Genomic DNA, 18071 nt, shown 5'->3' on the forward strand with positions numbered 1-18071 from the left:
AGCCTGTGTTTACTGCAGCAAACAGATTCCCTTTAAATAAGCATCCTGAAGGACTTAGTCAAATCAAAACCACGTGTTAGCAAACATACAGCCTTCTTAAATTAAAGTTAGTCCCTAAGCTGCCCTCTATCCAACCTCGAAGAAAGAACTCGCCTGTTTGATTGACCCCACCGTAATTACAGCGTACGTCCTCTTCATGGTTTGCCATTTAGTCACTCATATCATTTGCAAATTAGGAGCATATTAATGTGGCAGCTAGGTCCAAATTATGTGGGGTAAGTTGTGGGGATACTGCTGGAATGTTTTACGTCTTGTAGGTCTATTTGTATCTGGCTCTAGTGCGTAAAAATACGCCCACAGCAAAATAAAAGCAAAAGCAAAAACGACCAATTTCCATTCAAGCCTTGTTATATTTTGCACAAAATAAGCATAAAGAGTTCGTGTGTTTCTGACAGTGGTGTATGTTGTCAGATGAGCTTCAAGTGATGAAACAGTCCCATTCAGAGGCCACCAAGGTTGCTTGGCCCACTGCGCCATAATTCTCCAATAATGCTCCAATAATGCTCCACTGATGGTAAATACGGAGGGTTTGGGGGGAATTTTATAATTAAACACGTGTTTTGCCCGCTTTTTGCCGTTTTCATCTCAACTGATTCCTTTGTAGTCTGTTTTTAAAGCAGTGGACTATTCACAAGGAGGGGTAAAGTGTTCTGAAGAGCTCCCATTCAGCCTTTAGAATTGGCCGGAGCGACCCGTCCAGAAACACTGAGGCTCCTGAAGTATTTAACGAAGGACATGTGTCTATGAGGCTGTCACACAGAGGAGATTCCGGACCAGGCAGGTAGGCAGTTACCAGGCTGTTAACGAAAATCACCCTCGCAGACTTTATCTGTCTCCGGTTTTCCCTGTCTTGAAAAAAATAGTTGGAAGAAATATGGAGGAAATACTGTTTGACTTGGACCACGATGGTACCACGGATTTTGCGTTTTGGGGACAGATGGACCAAAACTTTCAGCTTCAGACCCAGTTGGACACCTTCCTGCTTGACTGCACAGCAACCACCGGCCAGCTGTCCCCCTGGTCCTCTTTTGGCTGTCCGTCCATGTTCCCGGACTCACAGCTGACCTTCACCGACCTCGACGTGGAGTCCCCGGGGGCGGCTGTGTGCCCCGAAGGTGAAAGCTTCGCCGTGGACGAATCTCTGGATGTGACCAAGCGTAGGGCGCGCCGGCTGGTCTCCCATCATCCCTACAAGGTGCAGCGGCATGCCGCCAACATCCGGGAGAGGAAGAGGATGCTGAGCATCAATTCGGCCTTTGAGGAGCTGCGCTGCCATGTGCCAACGTTTCCCTACGAGAAGCGGCTGTCGAAGATCGACACTCTGAGACTGGCCATAGCCTACATCGCCCTGCTGAGAGAGATCCTCATGTCAGGCTGCGACCCCAAATCCTACGTGGACGAGTGCATGAAAAATGGTTACAAGGATCAAACCGCCGCTGTTTGGAACACAAGTGGTGAGCTGATCACTTTAATCTATAGGATGAAGGAGGTCATCCAGGGTCTTTTAATGTATACAATGCATAGTGATTATAAATAAACACATCAATAATGAAATTACAGTAAAACTTTTCCTTAACTTTTAGAACGTTATGGGTTTAACATTTATTTTACATTTAATCCACTTAAAAAAAATTCTTTGTTGGTATGTTGTGATAGGAAGTTTTCAGTACAGGCTGCAGACTGAAAATGAACCATTTCACATAGTGGAAATGTAAAAGTGTGTGAAAAAACCCATTTGTATTCTGCATCTTACACAAAGCCTTTTAATGTTCAATTAAAATAGAATAAATTTTCCATGTGCAGAAGGAATTGATTGTGGTCATTCAGTATTTCCCCACAAGCAGGTGCATTTTAAGCAGCTTTCTCTCTGTTTGCTGCAGACTTTTATCCCCAGGTGTGTTTCCCTCGGGCATTTGCCCTTAAATTAGCCTCATTTTATCATAATACAATCACATGCTTTCTTACTTCCTTGCTGCACTTAACTAATTCTGTGGGTATCTGCTCCAAAGCCTCTATAGGCCTTTTCAGGAAGAAGTGTGTCCTTTTCTTTAGGCCCAGACCTAGAACTTGTTAAACAGTCATTAAAATGTATCAAAACTTGGGCCAAGTGTTTGTCCTGCTTTTGTCTTTGTCTACCCCCATGCTCCCCCTTTGCAGATCTGACAGCCCGCCTCTCTTGGATAAAGTGGGATTAACCGGGGAACACGGGGCAGCCAAAATATGGAGAAGTCTGCAGGGAGGTGGTTCAGGTTTGTCCCTTCCTCGTCTGTCTCTCTACATGTCAAAGACAGGCAGCCCGCCAGCATGACAGAGCCGAGCGTTTGACATCTGCAAACTTCTCACTGGATCAAACATCTCAGGCTTTCCCAGCCCAATCCGCTCCTTCGTCCTGCGTGGCTTTTAGAATTCTAATTTATTGTTGATTGTTAATTGAGAGCCATTGTTTCTGGAGCTGGGGAGGGAAAGAGGGTTGGCACTTGTTGCAGAGGGAAAGGGGCACACTGGCATGAGACTGAATGGACTTTGTAAGGGCTCATACTTGTGCATGTAGCACTGAAGTGTTTCCTGGACTCACACTCATTAGGCCGCGAGTCGATGTGTTAAAAAGAGCCATGATCATGTAAATGAGATGATGGGCGTGTGAACCAGATCAGTGCAATGTGTTTTAGCATGTCAGGTGTTCCTGCCAAAAATGGCAATATGGTTAATTCTTTACTATTTGTCTCATGTGAAACCTCAATCATCTGTTGTTGTTATTATTTATTTCATTATTTATTTGTAATCGTTGCTTATTTATGAAGTGAAATACTTGTACTCTTGTGGACCTGGGTTCCAACAAACTGTGAATATTGTTGTGTAATTTAAATGGGAAATGTTTATTGTGATGTTAGCTTATGTTTGAAACTACTCAACACCACAGGACAGTCCCACTTTTCTTAAATGGATCATGAGAAGGAATTCTGTATATTTTTGTTCACTGGTCTCGACTGAAAGGCAAGTTATTCTGCTGTGGTTCAATTTGTGATAGATTCCTTTTTCTAATGAGATCATTAATCATTTGCAGGATTCAGACACTCACACATAATCTCCCCGATGGACTGAACCACTTTTTCTGACGTACTTTCACATAAGAGGACACAAAATTGCACTTAGATTCAAATGGATATTTCTATTTATGCCAGAGGACTAAGTCCATTCAATTTCATCTTACACAAACCCAATAAACGCAATCGGTATTTTAGGCCAATGATCCCAGGAGAGCTGTGCTCATCATGGCCTGTGTGCTTTATTCCTAAACTGCTTCTGTGCCTAACAGCATGAGGCTGGTACTATGCCAGGAAGTCCTTAAAGCAGCTGTTTAACAAGATGAAAGTTTGTCATGTAAATATTCAAAAGGAATGCACAGTATTATCCGATATCACATGGGACCACAATGCCTTTCAATTTACAATGGCATCCAACAACTACAACTGGCATAAAAACTACAGACATTTCAAAACCAATTTATAAGTAATTATATACAACAGCACAGTGTAGAAATACAAACAGAAGCTACAAGTGTATCGTTTAGGTAAGAGTTGCAAAGGTAAAACTAAACACTCATATATATTTAATAGAATACTGGATTATTTTCAGTTGTGTAAGCAACATGTTGCAACAGTCGTAGGTTCGTTGTTAGCAGGCTGAAATTTGGCATCATCGTAGTTTAGTGCTAACAGTTATTTGGTCATAAACCTGCGCAGACATTGACTGAGAAGTTTTATTCACAATTATAGTGGCAACAGAAGAAAAGTCAGGGAATCCCAAAAGTGATGAGGATCCATCCTTTAGGGGTTATGAATGCATAATCAAAGTTCATTTATTACTTGTTAAGACCGACATTGTCTAGAAAACAATGTGAATCTAAAACATGGCATGTGATTTCACATGACTGCTTAGAGTCATTATTAGCGTAAAGCATCTTTAAACGTTGGTGAGACACGGCCATGACTGAATTTTCCAACGGGGTTTAGTCTGAGCACAGATGCTGCTGCAGCTCCAGGTGTTCTAGTCAGATGTGTAAAACAGGCAACAACATGCCCATTCTTCTTTAGCACGTGTAATTTTAGTGCCACTAATGGAGCCCTTAGGAAACAATTAGGGAAGCAAGCCAGTTATGAAAGTTATACTTAAGAATTTCTGGCATTAGAGTTTTGGTCACAGTAAATTTAAAATGAGTGCCCAGTTCTTCTGCGCACCAAATAAATGACATTCAAGGTTTTTTAAAATGTTTTACCTACAGTGATATGCTGGCACATTCCATTTATATTCCATTTGAGATAGGAAGAAGTAAGTGATGTAATTACAATATAATCTGTCCTATGGAAGCATTTCAACAAATTACTTCTACTTTTTTCCTTCTGTGTGTGTTCAAGGGCAGAACAGGTCTCACAGATCTTACCATGGTGTTCAATGCTTACTGTACACTTGTCAAAGGTGGCCTACACCTTATTATGTAGGTATTTGATTGGTACATTTTTACATTTTTAAAATGATATTACACAGTGGGCCACTGTAAACAATCAGCTTTGTAACAGTGGCGGTCGCCCAATAGGAAGTGAACTTTGTGGCTGCTCAGTGACCTTGAATCCCCCTAGTGGCACCGGTTGGCTGAGTCCTGCAAATGGGCACATTTGCAAGACTCAAATATACTAAAACAGTCAGTCAGTCCTTCTCCTCATTCTTCTTCTTCTTCTGCAACATTTTAAAGAAATGCTTTTTCTAACCTTCAGTGTGGGATCTTGACTGAAAATCAGAAGAATGCCATTCAGATGAGATATGATTCATCCAGGGGAAAAATATTTGGGTCCAGAATGAGTCGGATTCTTCCAGTCTGTGAACTTCATTAGGCTTTCTCCTTTGCGCTGACATAGTTTATTGATTTACCATCCGGCAGACTTACACTGACAAACACTCCGAGGCTCAGTCGGCAGGTGTGTTTATCGTGTTAGTGTAACTTTGGAGTCTGAGCCTTACACTTGTAAATACAATTAGTGCCTCACATCCTGTTGAAACAATGTAGGGGTCTGGGCAAAAGAAATCTGAAACAGTCCTTTTGAAAGATCATTTATCTTTCATTTGTTTGATATACATTAAGTTTAATGTCACATACAGCAACTCTAGGGCCAAATGTTTGTACCAAAATGCATTTAATCTTCTTTCTATATTTGTTCTTAGTGTACTAAAAACTATACTGAAAACACTCTCATTAAGACTGAATAGGGTTTGTAGGATTGTTGGGAAAATGCAGCTGGTTTTCCTTTTTTTTTGTTTCGAACATGTGACATCATAACATCATTACATCTATAAATGCAAGACTATAGTATTAAATATCAAAATGTTGTTATCAGCTGTTTGTGTAAAAACCTTTGTTGCAGTATGTGGTGAGTTTACAATAAATATTTTAGGGGGAATCTTTTTGCCACTCTGGAATTTTGTGTGTGGATCACACCTGCTGCTGTACAAATCATTACATCTGTTCGCATATAAATAAACTGCCTGTGAGCACTAAAGTTAATTATAACAATGGCCAAACACAAGGTGAAGAGGAAGAGTGAGCGATAAACAAAAAGGTTCAAAAAAGCAAATAGAAGCATGCATTTACATGTTTCTTAAACAGCTTTCACAGGTGAATGTGGAAAGTTCAGTGATTCATGCTCAACTATTATTTGCCATTGTGCAATAGAGCTTAAAAGAGCAGTAACTTTCAGAACATAAACACTGAAGCTGAACAATTCAGTAATGGACTGAAAGCTAATCCTGGGGCATCCAAACACATGAGTTATTTCCAGAAACCAACTGAGAGTTCAGTTTCAAAACAAACATCCGTCCCTCACAAACAAAAATGCTGACTTCCTGGAAGCCTTGCACCCAGCACTCATCGCCATGGTGACCCAGTGTGTTGGCACTTTATTACCTGTGAAACACTAGTTAAATAGCTAACCTGCTTTTCTCATTACAGCTCCTCTTCACAAGATCACACTTTTAGCTTCTGAGCTAATACCAGTGTGTGAAAGAAAAATGTGGTGTCGTCTTTAAAATGGGTCCCAGGGGGCTGCAATGAAGGTCCCTGAACAGTGGGGGCCCATGCATTTGAAGCCATCTCAGATTAGCACTGGAACATTCATTGCTTTGCTCCTTGGATTAGAATGGATTAGTGTTAGCAGAACAAGCTAAGAGGGCTGTCAGGGCAGTTCGGATGAAGGGTGAGAAGCGTGTGTGGAAAAGAATTCTTTTTATGTGTTTGGGCCACACAAAATAGATTTAGTGTCCTGCAACTTCAGGGTGAATCCACAGCTGAGTCTTTAGCGGAGCAGGGGATGGTGTTGGTGACACAGGTGACACTAAGGCAGTGACAGTGGACTGTAAATGACACCCCCACGTTGACATCCGGTGAGCATCCCCCCTCCTGTCCCAGCCCAATCAGCAGAACAAACAACAATTCTGTTTGCCCAGCCTTCCGGCACTTCTTCCCCCAAACTGCCTGAGCTCAGTCTAAACTTTGCGTTAGCCCAGTCTGGGAAGGCCACCTGGCTAACACATAGCAGTGTGAACACAGGCCGACCATCAAGCTAACCTTGGCACTAGGGTCACAAATGCAGCACTAATTATGCTACATTATTTGTGCAGCAGACTCCCCCGTCAGCAGACGAGTGTGCAGTGCCTCTGTCGTTTGTACAGCAAATTAACTCTGACCCTATCAACAAGACCTGCCCCCCCCCCCCCCCCTCCCCTCCTGCTTTGGCCTGGTTGAAGTTCAGATTCTGGAAGTAGTACATGCATAATGAATATAATTGTGTTATAGTCAACATAATTGCTCTGGCAACACTGTTTTTTGTAACTGTCAAGTCAGTGAAGTGTATTTGAGTTGAGTATGTGTTGAATTTAAAGTTTGGTATGTTGTGCCAAGGGCCGGACAAAACTGATCAAATAAACTCAAACAAATAATAAAATAAAACACTGATCTGCACCTTCCACAGCTAATCCAGTAGTGTATACATGTATAAATATAAAGAGGAAATATGTAGCTCAGATGGCAGCAAGTGTCAGCAAATAATCAAAGGTGTAGTGGTTTGATCCAAATACTCCGCTCCATGTGCTATAGTGACCCTGAGCTACACATTTGACAAATAGTGTTTCTTTAACTAGGGTACCTTGGCTAACTAATTCAGTGTGTGGCTGAAGTGGACACAGTACTGTATATCATGACTGCTTCTCTCCACACACTTCTCCCATAGGGTGAAAAGCCTTGGAGAGCTGCACTTCAAAGCTTGGCGTCTTCGCTGAATGATCATAACTCTGCAGGGCAGCAGGCCAGAATCAGGTATTGAGCATACATGTTTTAAGAGTGGTGGGGTGTATTTGTGTGTGTGTGTGTCTGTGTGGGTGTAGGGGAGAAGGGGTTATTCTGCCCTGTTTCCCCCTGCACCTCCAGATATCAAAGCAAACTCTGACAGTGGGGGTCTCTGGCATCACGGGCTCCTTTCCACACAGGAGACAAAGCATCGAGCAGTGAGTCTGCATCATATTAAACAAAGCCTAAATGCTTCAAGCTGTTACACACTCCCCAATGAAACCTTTATGAAAGGGCCCCTAATGCGATTTCAGAAACACCTTGTCATCAGCCCTGGGGCAGCAGAATGGAGGAGTGTGGATATAGGTTTTGGTATGAGACTTAGTGAAGAATGACTCTCTGAGTGCAGGTACCTGTGGTTTACAGTTCGATATGCGTTCTTCTCACTGAATCTGCCTGTTTTCATTCATTATAGAGGCCTCTCCTAAATATGGGATCTTAATAGAACCACAGCCTGTGACTTGCTATTTAACCCTCAGATGCATGAGTGACTGGACCCTCTGCTTTTCCATAAGGGAGTCAAAAATGACCCGTGTTAGAATCAATGCATTTTTATGCTGTTTTTGTCATTTTGGTTTTAACAAAAAAAAATAATTTGTTTTTATATTTTTGTCCACACAAGAATGATTTATCCACTGCTCGATGCTTTGTCTCCTGTGTGGAATGGTTCTTCTCATTCAGACAATTACACCCACACACACACACACACCAGTGGCGGTGGCTGCCATGCAAGGTGTTCACCTGACCCACAGGGAGCAACTTGGGATTCACTGTCTTGCCCAAGGACACTTTGACACGTAGCCAGGAGGGTCCGGGAATTGAATGACTGACTCTGTGGTCTGTGGATGACTGGCTCACCGACTAAGCTACAGCCACATAATTTGTAGTACTCTCTCACACCCTATGTGTGTGTGTGTGTGTGTAACTCTCTCTTTTTGGCTTCTTGTCTCATCACTGCATGCAGTTGTGACAAACTACCCGTTTCTGGCTGTGATCATTGCACACAGGTACATTGCATCACACCAACTGCTGACTTAACGATCTTTGTTACTTGAAAGTTTTAAAGACAAGCAAACCATTGATCAATGTGTAGCTATATAAATTAATGCACACGCGCATGCGTGTGCGCACACACACAGAAGATACACTAATGCTAGCTTCATTTGTTTACCTCAGAAATGTGTGTGCTTGTCCTTCATGACTGCTGTGTGATAGAGTACGTTATAGTTTGTGTGGTCCACAGACAGTGAAAGAATAAGAGGTTTCCATGAAATTCCATAGAAAATGAATGTGGGTCTTTTTGACACTTCTATGGAAACTTGGCATAGTCATACGATGGCATGATGTCAAAAACATGTTTTTTGAGAAATAGCTGGGCTATAAAATGCTAACAATTTTCATTACGAAGATATTGCAAGAAGACGACCTCACCGGGCCATTTTTGACCCACTTATGCACATAAGGATTAACATAGAGAGCATATTGGGACACTTAACAAGAACTATTTTTAGCATGTAAGGAAATAATTTAATGGGCTCTGTTGGTCAACATTGTTATGTCTTTTGAAGTTGTGTAACCAATTGCTTGTTTTAGATAAATCAGTGATGTTTTTCAGACTTATAATGTAGCAATTGAAAGTTAAATTTGGACTTCCATCCAGTCTGACATGGTCGTTGTAAAAACCCACTTGTGAGTCGCATTTTAACAACTTCCTGGAAAAGAGCTGCCCGATAAACAGACTTATGTTTTTCTCTAGAAATTATCCCACTTCATAGACAGACAAAAGTTTTAATAAGGAACAGTTTTAAACTTATTTAACATGTTCACACTTTTTTAAAATGGACACACCAGACCTTGAGTCACTGTGTATTTTCCAATAAATTATCTATTATCTACTATCACTAATTATCCCAGCACAATTTTCTTTAAAACGTGTCTACTTTTTTCATTAAAATAAAATGATGGATTCTGGTGTTCCTGTCATCATCTGATCTTTGGCCAGGTGATCTTGCAGAGCTACATACAAATATGTAAATGTTACCTCTGATGGAAACAGCGGGACTACAAGTAGCTTCAAATGCAATTGCACTGCTGGTAATAGACCCTGTATTCTGTGCAATGAGAACCAGCTGGGCCCTTTCTCTGCTGAACATCTTTGGCGCATCTTGAATCACTTTCTGACACACACTCACACACATGTGCAGATAAATACATGTACAAGTGTGTGTTTAAAAGGACACTGGTACATACACTGATGCACACAGCAATCAGGTGATAATGTGGACTGAACCTGGGTTAAGCATGCATGCACAGAGATATGCTTGCACACAGGCCTTTCGTTTAGATCCTCTTGCCAAGATCATTTGGGGTTAGGCTCACAAGTGTTTGGGGTGGGGGTGGGTTAGAGTCAAAGGTAACTAATCCTGGCAGACACATGGACAGTAAAATTCCACTCATCGCAGCCTCTAACAAATCATCTCTTCCATAACTTCTTTCACACAACCATAACCCCTGTGTCAGATCAAAGACTCTTGTGAATCATCATGCACCCATACATTTGGCCTCCTCTCTCTGTTTTCGCTTGTATCCTTTCTTTCGTCTTCTCTTCCAAACTGTTTTTTGTCTCTCAGCACCTCTCAGGCTCCCTTCTCGTCTCACGACCAGTCGTTCCTATTTACAAGGCTGATGTGAAGGCAAGGAGGCCGAGCATGAGACAAGAGTGTGTTCTCAGTGGTGTGACAGCAGAAAGGATCTGTGCTTATTAAGGCCGTGCCCTCCACCCATGTGGAGCTGGTTTTAAAGGTGTCAGACAAGATAGAGGTACGTCATCCTGCTCTGCTGAGTTATGGCCTGGGCTCATCTTTGATCTGAGGGGAAGGTCATCTCTCTCTCTCTCTTTCTCTCTCTCTCCCCGCCTCTGTCTCACTTCATTTTGCAGTTACTGCCTATGTTTTTTTCTTCTGTCATCTCACTCAGGAGGTTCTTGTAGGAGCCACGGTGATCAAGAATTCCTGGTGAAATGTACATGAGTTCCTGGTGAAATGTACATGAGTCATTTACCGACATCAGCAAGGGGTTTTTCAGAGAATTTCCTGAGTTACATTATGGTCGCATCACTAACAATTCAATGCTACATAAAGAAATTATACTTTAATGGAAAAAAGCACAAACTTTAATAGCTCTCAGAACCCAAACTGGATTAAATACAGAAAGCAAATGGTACGTGGTAAATATATCTCAAGTGCAAAATAAATACTGTAATTAAGTTGAAGCTTTTTAGAACCTTTTGTAGATTAATTACACATTTTGGAGAACAATCAAGTATATAAACCAAACAGTCTTCATCATTTTCTGCTTACCCTTTTGATTGTGAACTTATTATCATTATGCAGAGCCTATACAGTCAATGGTGGAGTGCTGGCTAGGGGCCCCCTCTGACTCTTTTTCTTTTTTGAAGTGTGTATATGTGAAGCCTACCTCACTGACACTGTGCAGGATCAGCCTCTCACTCTGCAGGTCTCCTCTGGGCACGGAGGCCTCCTGCAGCTGAGCCAGGGAGCAGAAGGTCAGAGGGCATAATCAGAGAACGTGTATGTGATTGCTACACGTGGATGGGCCCATCTTTGTTATTTATTGTTATTTATTTGCATATATAACACATTGCTGTTTTTTTGAAGGCATTTTATGAACTTTAGACCACTAAAGTGTAACCACAGTTTGACCTGTGCTGAGACGTTCCAGGGTCTGAATGAAGAGCTCTGGCGCTGAGTAAAAGTAGTGTGACAGTCACTATTACTTGTGGGAGCCAGAACACAAAACAGAAGAGGTTTCCTGCAGGGTAGGGAAGCTTGCAGTGGAAAACCAGGATATGTCCCAATACCAAGTGAGCGCTCAGGGGTTTAAAGTATGTTGTGCAGCTTTCAGGAGCTGCTCAGTTACACCCCATTTACAGTGACCACTCTCCCCGGATGTGTAGAACACACATAAAGTGGGCACATGCACTCAAGACACTGGACTTTGATAATAAGATCCTTTTGTTGATCTTTGCAGTTTAAATGAGTAAAATTGCTTCCTAATAAGAAACAATTATTCAGTACAATTTGATTAATGGCAGAGTCACAATAACAACTGAAGCCTTGTTTCTTCAGTAATTTCAGGTACATCAACCAATATTATGTTTTGGGCTTGTAGAGTGAACTGTCATATGCCGTAAAGTCCCCTAATTAAAGTTGTTACATCTGTATTAATTCCTTAAAATCACATTCATGAAGCAGATCCCTCCTACAGCGTCACACAGTTGCATTTGATTCGGGAACGTCTTGCAACCAAGATAAATGTATTTTTACAGAAAAAATAAAATTATTGGTGAAACTATGTTTTCCGAAATTACGTTTATAGAAGTTACTCGACAATCCAGCGCCTTGGAAACGCGCAGAGGTCAGTCTGCTGATTTGGACAAGCATTTTGGCAGTGGATAAATTTAGTCCTATAATATGAGCCACCTGTGCGCCGCTGTGTGTAGGGGAAAACATGACATGACAGATGAAGAGGTGGACCGCTGACAAACGCATGGAGAAACCGTCCACTGGATGTATCCGCAGAAACCGGAGAGCTCCTCGGTTAGTTTAAGCCTCCTTCCTGTTTGACTTCCACATTATAGAAACTGTGAGAGCTGGCAGACTTGATTCGATTAAAGATCAAGAAGATGGATTTCCTCCAGTCCGATGAATTTGTGCGTAAATCGCCCTCCGGCGCGCACGCACTCTGCACTGATTTTAAATGTACATGGATGGTTTGTGTGGATTGTGACGAGGCCTCAAAGAGTGACTGCACCACGGCACACAGCCGCCAAACCGCCACGAACAAATGGATTTTATACAGCAGTTAATTCAGTAGTTTTATTGGCTCGCAATGCTCAGATTAAATAAGACCCACAACTTTCTGAAACGAGTTATTGTAGGATATTTGGAGCGAGCAATAATGCTGTTAAATATGAGCACAGTATTTAATCTTCGTATTATTGTTTATCAGCAATTTTTCAAATTTGTTTCAGAGGTTCCAACAAGTGCGTTTTCACATTTTAGTCTATAATTTATTAACTAATCGCTTAATAATGACTAAACGAATTATTTCAGGGAAAGCAAAGGATAAAAATGTGTTATTCCATATACATATTATACCCAGAATTTGTCTGAAATTGTCTCCATCCGAGAGAAATCCAACAATAGAAAATTTCCTCTGCTTTCAGCTGTAAAGAGGAGCCGTGTTAAGTCACATCTCAAACAAACGAAACCATGACTGCTCCGTCCTACTTATAGGGAGCAAGGCGCGCACTGTAACTCCCCCTTCAGCATAAAACCCCTCCCCTTCCCCTCTTAACACTATTTAGCATCTGAAACCGGGATAAAGTTTCCAAATTTTTAAGGAAAAAACTTCCTGTGAGTGCCAATCTCCAGCTGAAAATCAGATTCTTCTAAAACAAGAGGTGCAGAGAGTGGTCTTGAATTTCTTCCCCTGATCTTAACGGATATCTAAACCTTTTCTGTAACCACGGCTTCAAAGGTGGACAGCGTTTTTTCTTCTCTATCCCTGCATTTCTTCAAGAAAGAAATGGAAGAGGGCTCCAGTTCTCCGGTCTCCCCTGTGGATAGTCTGGTGACCAGCGAGGAGGAGCTGGACAGACAGCAGAAACGCTTTGCGAGCAAGCGGAGACACAACAAAAAGTCCAGCGAGGACAGCAGCGGCAGCAGCCCTGGTCCGGTGAAACGGGGCAAAAAGCCGAGTCCAAGCAGCACTCAGTCATACGAGGAGCTGCAGAACCAGCGGATCCTGGCCAACGTCCGGGAGAGGCAACGGACTCAGTCTTTGAACGAGGCCTTTGCGTCTTTGCGCAAAATTATCCCCACGCTGCCTTCGGACAAACTGAGCAAGATACAGACGCTGAAGCTCGCCTCCAGATACATAGACTTTCTGTGTCAGGTGCTGCAGAGCGACGAGATGGACAGCAAGATGTCCAGCTGCAGCTACGTTGCGCACGAAAGACTCAGTTACGCGTTCTCTGTGTGGAGGATGGAAGGCGCATGGTCTATGTCAGCATCTCACTAGCACACAGAGACCTTCACATACAATGCCAAAGCGGTGGGTACAACAAGACCGAAGCCAAGATAACGAGTGTTAGTAATTTATAGCAGAGGTACTTGGTACTTGGTGCAAATGTATTGTATGTTTCAAGTATAGACGGAAAGTGAACACATAAAAGCAACAGACGGGTAAAAAACGGCATGCAGATATAAACATAAGTCGGGTTCAAATTATGAGTCACATTTTGTGAAACCTTTCTCATTTTTTGTTATGAGCGGTCAAATGGCAGAACACGAAAAAGCTGTGCACCAAAAGCTCCAGTTGCTGCACTGGACAGCTCACCAGAGCCGTGTGCGCTCGGTTCGTGCGTGCCAGATTTTACAGCGAGGCCTCAGCATCCTGTCAACGCCTGACTTCGCGTCTGCATCTGGGGCGCTGCTGTGCGCCGTGGTGACAACTGATCCGTCAGATTATTCGTTGACACTTTCAGGATCCCTCAAGACTTCAGTCAGATCTAAACCCCTTAAGTCCAGCTCAGGATGTGGCAAAATGAAAACTATTTGTTTTGAGAGGGGGGATTCGACTGAGGGAAGTGGGTGAATTAATACAAATAATAGTTTTGGACCTGTTTCACATGACAGGCCTAGTGAAGAATACGCCTCTTCGGTTTTTGTTGCTTTGATTTTTGAGCAGAAACGCAATAAATCAGTCAGTTGTGAGTTTTGCAGTTATTCGTTGGTTTTATCCTTTATTAAGGAACAGGGGTTTTTAAAAAGTGCAGCTTTAGGGACAGCACGCGTAATTTATATCCACAATAGTGTTTTCCTGTGTAGAGACCGCAGGAATGGGCAACTCGGCTGGACATGAAAGTTCAAGCCAGTGCAAGACAATAAAAACGGAGGCCCGTATTAACAGACAGTCAAGGAGCTGGTCCCGTTATTTTGCAGATTTGCAGCCTGTTTTGGTTACAGCTAGAAAGCTCGAAGACACAGTTTAACAAAAGGCTCCACAACATAAGGAAAACGTTTTCTTTTTTTATTCTGGCAGGAATAAATCATGCAACAAGTTATTGTGGAAATACCCAAACACGTCATGGCTCTTTTAAACCCCCGAAGTGATGAAAATATAAAGTGATTAAAGTGACTGCGTTAAGAAAATAAAGGCACAGGTAACAGGAGCTTACTTACTTCTCATTGGATGGTCTGCAGTGTAAGAGCACAAAAGTGGCCCGAAATAACAAGCTGGAGTTTCCATCACCAGAAGCAGAGTTTGTTTAGTTCTCGGGGCTTTTTCCGAACTGCTCATCAGCTTTGTTGTCTTGGTGCCGCGGGGACAGGAATCAGCTTCATTACAGTGATCTGAAGCTGGGTTTTCAGGGTTTAATTAGGCTGTAAAGAAAAGTCAATCACTGAAGGTTTGTATTCTTCCTTGCACACTGAAGGTGTTCGTGGACTTTATTTTTTAGAGGTACATTTTAAAATGAAACTGGTAGTGTAAATCTATATTCATAGAAACCCGAGTTGCCTTTTTCTCTACAGCATTTACAAATCGTGAATTTTTGAACCTTGTGCTAAGTTTCAGTAATAACTAAGATTAAATTGTCTTCATTACTTTCGGACTGTTCATTAATCTGCTGCAAAACGAAAACGCCTGAATTCCCTCAAAAAAGTCAGTGTTCGGCTTCAGGACTTCATTCACATCCAGAAGGTTCCTGCTTTTTCCATATGGTTTTACTCAGCTCCGCGGCTAATAATTGATTCATTAATGACTTCCCACACGCTAAGTGAGCCAGAGAATGGTAGAAAAGGTGAACAAAAGGCCCAAATCAACAGCATTCTTGTGCTTTTCCCCATATTATCAATAATGCGTTCTCCATCTCCTCTCTCCCTTCGCAGACTGTTTACTTCTACAAGGTATGAAGAGCAAAGCGACTATTGAAGAACCCATCGACCTCAAAGGGATGGCGGAGAGACGTAATGTGACCCACAGTTACAAAGTCTGAGGGAGTCTGTGCGTGTGTGTGTGTGTGTGTGTGTGGATGCAGATTCATCACGCAGCTTCTGGCCCTGTGCAGATGTTGGGCCCTGCAGTGTGTACCTATAGGCCAAAGATGTTCGGATTTTTGCATTTTCACCAAAGCCATCCTTTAATCGTTTATAGAAGGAGATCTATTTAGTTTTTTCAAAGACTTTAATACAAAGTTTAAATATATATATGTATATATATATATAAATGAATCCATATTGTACATACCTGTGTAAGTTCGCCTGTAGTCTGTCAAGGGACCAATGCAATTTAGAGTCATTTGCTGCATGGATTTCATTTACGTCTTTAATAAGTCTCCAAATCTCCGTCCATTGTACATTCTTTTTGTTTTTGTTTTCGCTTATTTATTAAAACACATATTTTTGAACTAAATCTGGCTGGTTTTGTTATTTGAGGTTCAGACTTTAAGCTATAAAATAATTTGAATTAATTATCTGTTTAGAATCTGAATTAATTCTCCTCCTTCTAACCAGATGAAAATCGAAAGTCCCATTTTTAAACTAACCTAAAACAATCTGGCCTTCTCATTCAGGTTCCCCCTGAAGGCTGCTAGATTAAGACGAAAGAAAGTTTTTCACTGCTGGGTGTGAGGACTTCCCCCCTCTTTCCTCTCTCTCTCTCTTCTTCTTGTTATGGAAAGAAAACGGCGACATTAAAACAAACCACCATAAAAATATACAGCTTCATTAACAGTGGAGGAAATTCGAGCCAGTTTCAAACTGAGGCTTATAAAATACGTGTCCGCTCAAATAACGAGTAATCATTTCAAATGGCGATGCCTTCAGGCTCTTTAACGAGCAGGGAGCCCCAACAACAGCAGATAAGGTCACTAGCTCGCAGCCTGCAGCTGAGGAAAAAAAAAAAAAGAAAAAGCTTAACCAGACGAGTGGAGAAATTCCTTTGCATCTCAATCTTAAAACATTTAAAACTGTTTACATCTCGTTTTCCCAGACGTGGTTAGATGCAATCTAAACACTGAAAGGACCTCATTGTTAATGGGGGGGCTACTAGTGAAAGAGGGAGGCTGCCTCTCTGTGGCTGTTTCAACTAAACTGTCTTTCAATTTTCACCAGCAAAACAAACATTACCTTCTCAGTATAACTATACTCAATACATTTTTCATTTTTTCAGATGCAGCGGGTTTGTGTCACACTTTTCCTCAGGTGGGAAACTGCATAAGTACAATAAAAAGTATTCAGAAGATAATACGCAGGTGTTTTCCACTGGCAAACGCCTCAACTTCTACTGAAACATCCTGCTATTTGTCTGATATTCTCCAGCTCAGAGTTGGGTGTGTGAGGGGGAAACACCTGCAGCCACAGTGGCTTCATCCTCCTGCTGGTTTGTGAAGATGCTGATGCACAAACGCCTGATTTATTGCACATTTATAACACACATCTTAACTGATGCACATGAAAAAAAAAGTTGTTATATGTCAAAATTCTACATTTGTATTTCTTTAGAATAGCATTTAGCAGGCTGCTGGCAGAAGGAGAATAATATGAGAATCACTCGTGGTCATTTCAAGAATGACCACACACAAATTAAGCCAGTTTTAATTAAATAATTCTACAGTTACTTTATGGATAACCTCCAACAACTCTTTCTAGTGATGTGAGAGCTTTTATTGTGAAAATGTTCATAAAAAAAAAACATTCAGAAAATGAACAAATGCCACAGTGCGAAGTCACTTTTGGCATGGTGGTCTCAGATGCTGTTGGACAGCCCTTCTTACCTAGGCTGACTTATACATAGGAGCCTGTTTGATACCTGCTCATTATCCCGGGCCCTCACAGCTGAGCAGCACACAATCACCCGGGGGCCACTGCTCCAGCGGTGCGAGAGATCCAGATGTTTCCCGTAAAATCAGACGGAAAAAGCTACAAAACTTTAATTTGCAGTTAGAAAAAAAAAAGGAATAAAGTAAGGGTTTACACTCTGCGCGCCTCAAACGCTCTTCTGTGTTCGTCTGGTTCAGTAAAAAAAAAACCCAAGGTTAGTCTTCGACCACTTTGGAGGGTGATGCCGGCATGACTGAACTTCCAGGCTGTGTGTGGGTGTGTGTGTGTGTGTGTGTGTGTGTGTCTCAATCTAAAAAGCTAAAAGTCAGCTGAGTCGGCTGCCACCATGGCGATAAACAAAGCATTAGTCAGACTTCAAATATGCCTCAAGTATTGATCTTTCTTTCTTTCTCTCTCAACATGTGTGTTGTGCAGGATCACAAAACTGGTGACATGAGGTGAACAATAAAAATCATTGTTACTAAAGTTTTCATGTGTTTGTTAGTTTTGATTTGATGAGGAAGTTTGTTTTATTATAGGAAAGAACAGGCTTTCTGTTTGCCCAGAGTCAGTCTAGCAAAAATAAACAGCCAAATGTTCAAGAACTTACTGAGCTTAAAAAAGTATAAAGTCATAATTTCCAGTCAATTTTGAGCTTTGTGTTATATTAATGCTTTAAGGTGGACTTAGGCGTTTGTATATATTTCACA

At 41.7% G+C, this 18071-nt stretch overlaps 2 protein-coding genes across 2 annotated transcripts; both read left to right on the forward strand.

Annotated features, from left to right (window-relative positions):
- The first annotated feature begins 485 nt into the window (after window positions 1–485).
- On the forward strand, window positions 486–5548 carry LOC137133647 (pancreas transcription factor 1 subunit alpha). Its single transcript, XM_067517455.1, has 2 exons — window positions 486–1514; window positions 2218–5548. Exons 1-2 carry the CDS (start codon window positions 935–937, stop codon window positions 2253–2255), a joined length of 618 nt encoding a protein of 205 aa, XP_067373556.1. The 5' UTR covers window positions 486–934; the 3' UTR covers window positions 2256–5548.
- Window positions 5549–12854: 7306 nt separating this feature from the next.
- On the forward strand, window positions 12855–17786 carry twist2. Its single transcript, XM_067517166.1, has 2 exons — window positions 12855–13591; window positions 15430–17786. Exon 1 carries the CDS (start codon window positions 13064–13066, stop codon window positions 13556–13558), a length of 495 nt encoding a protein of 164 aa, XP_067373267.1. The 5' UTR covers window positions 12855–13063; the 3' UTR covers window positions 13559–13591; window positions 15430–17786.
- Window positions 17787–18071: the final 285 nt, after the last annotated feature.

The sequence above is a fragment of the Channa argus genome, chromosome 9, assembly GCF_033026475.1.
Source record: "Channa argus isolate prfri chromosome 9, Channa argus male v1.0, whole genome shotgun sequence".
Taxonomy (NCBI): Eukaryota; Metazoa; Chordata; class Actinopteri; order Anabantiformes; family Channidae; genus Channa; species Channa argus.

Bases quoted from the DNA above. Each gene is read 5' to 3' on its own strand.
- LOC137133647 (XM_067517455.1), top strand. From the start codon at position 935: ATGGAGGAAATACTGTTTGACTTGGACCACGATGGTACCACGGATTTT. The intron at 1,515-2,217 runs GTGAGCTGATCA...CCCCCTTTGCAG, and splicing joins CGCTGTTTGGAACACAAGTG to ATCTGACAGCCCGCCTCTCT.
- twist2 (XM_067517166.1), top strand. From the start codon at position 13,064: ATGGAAGAGGGCTCCAGTTCTCCGGTCTCCCCTGTGGATAGTCTGGTG.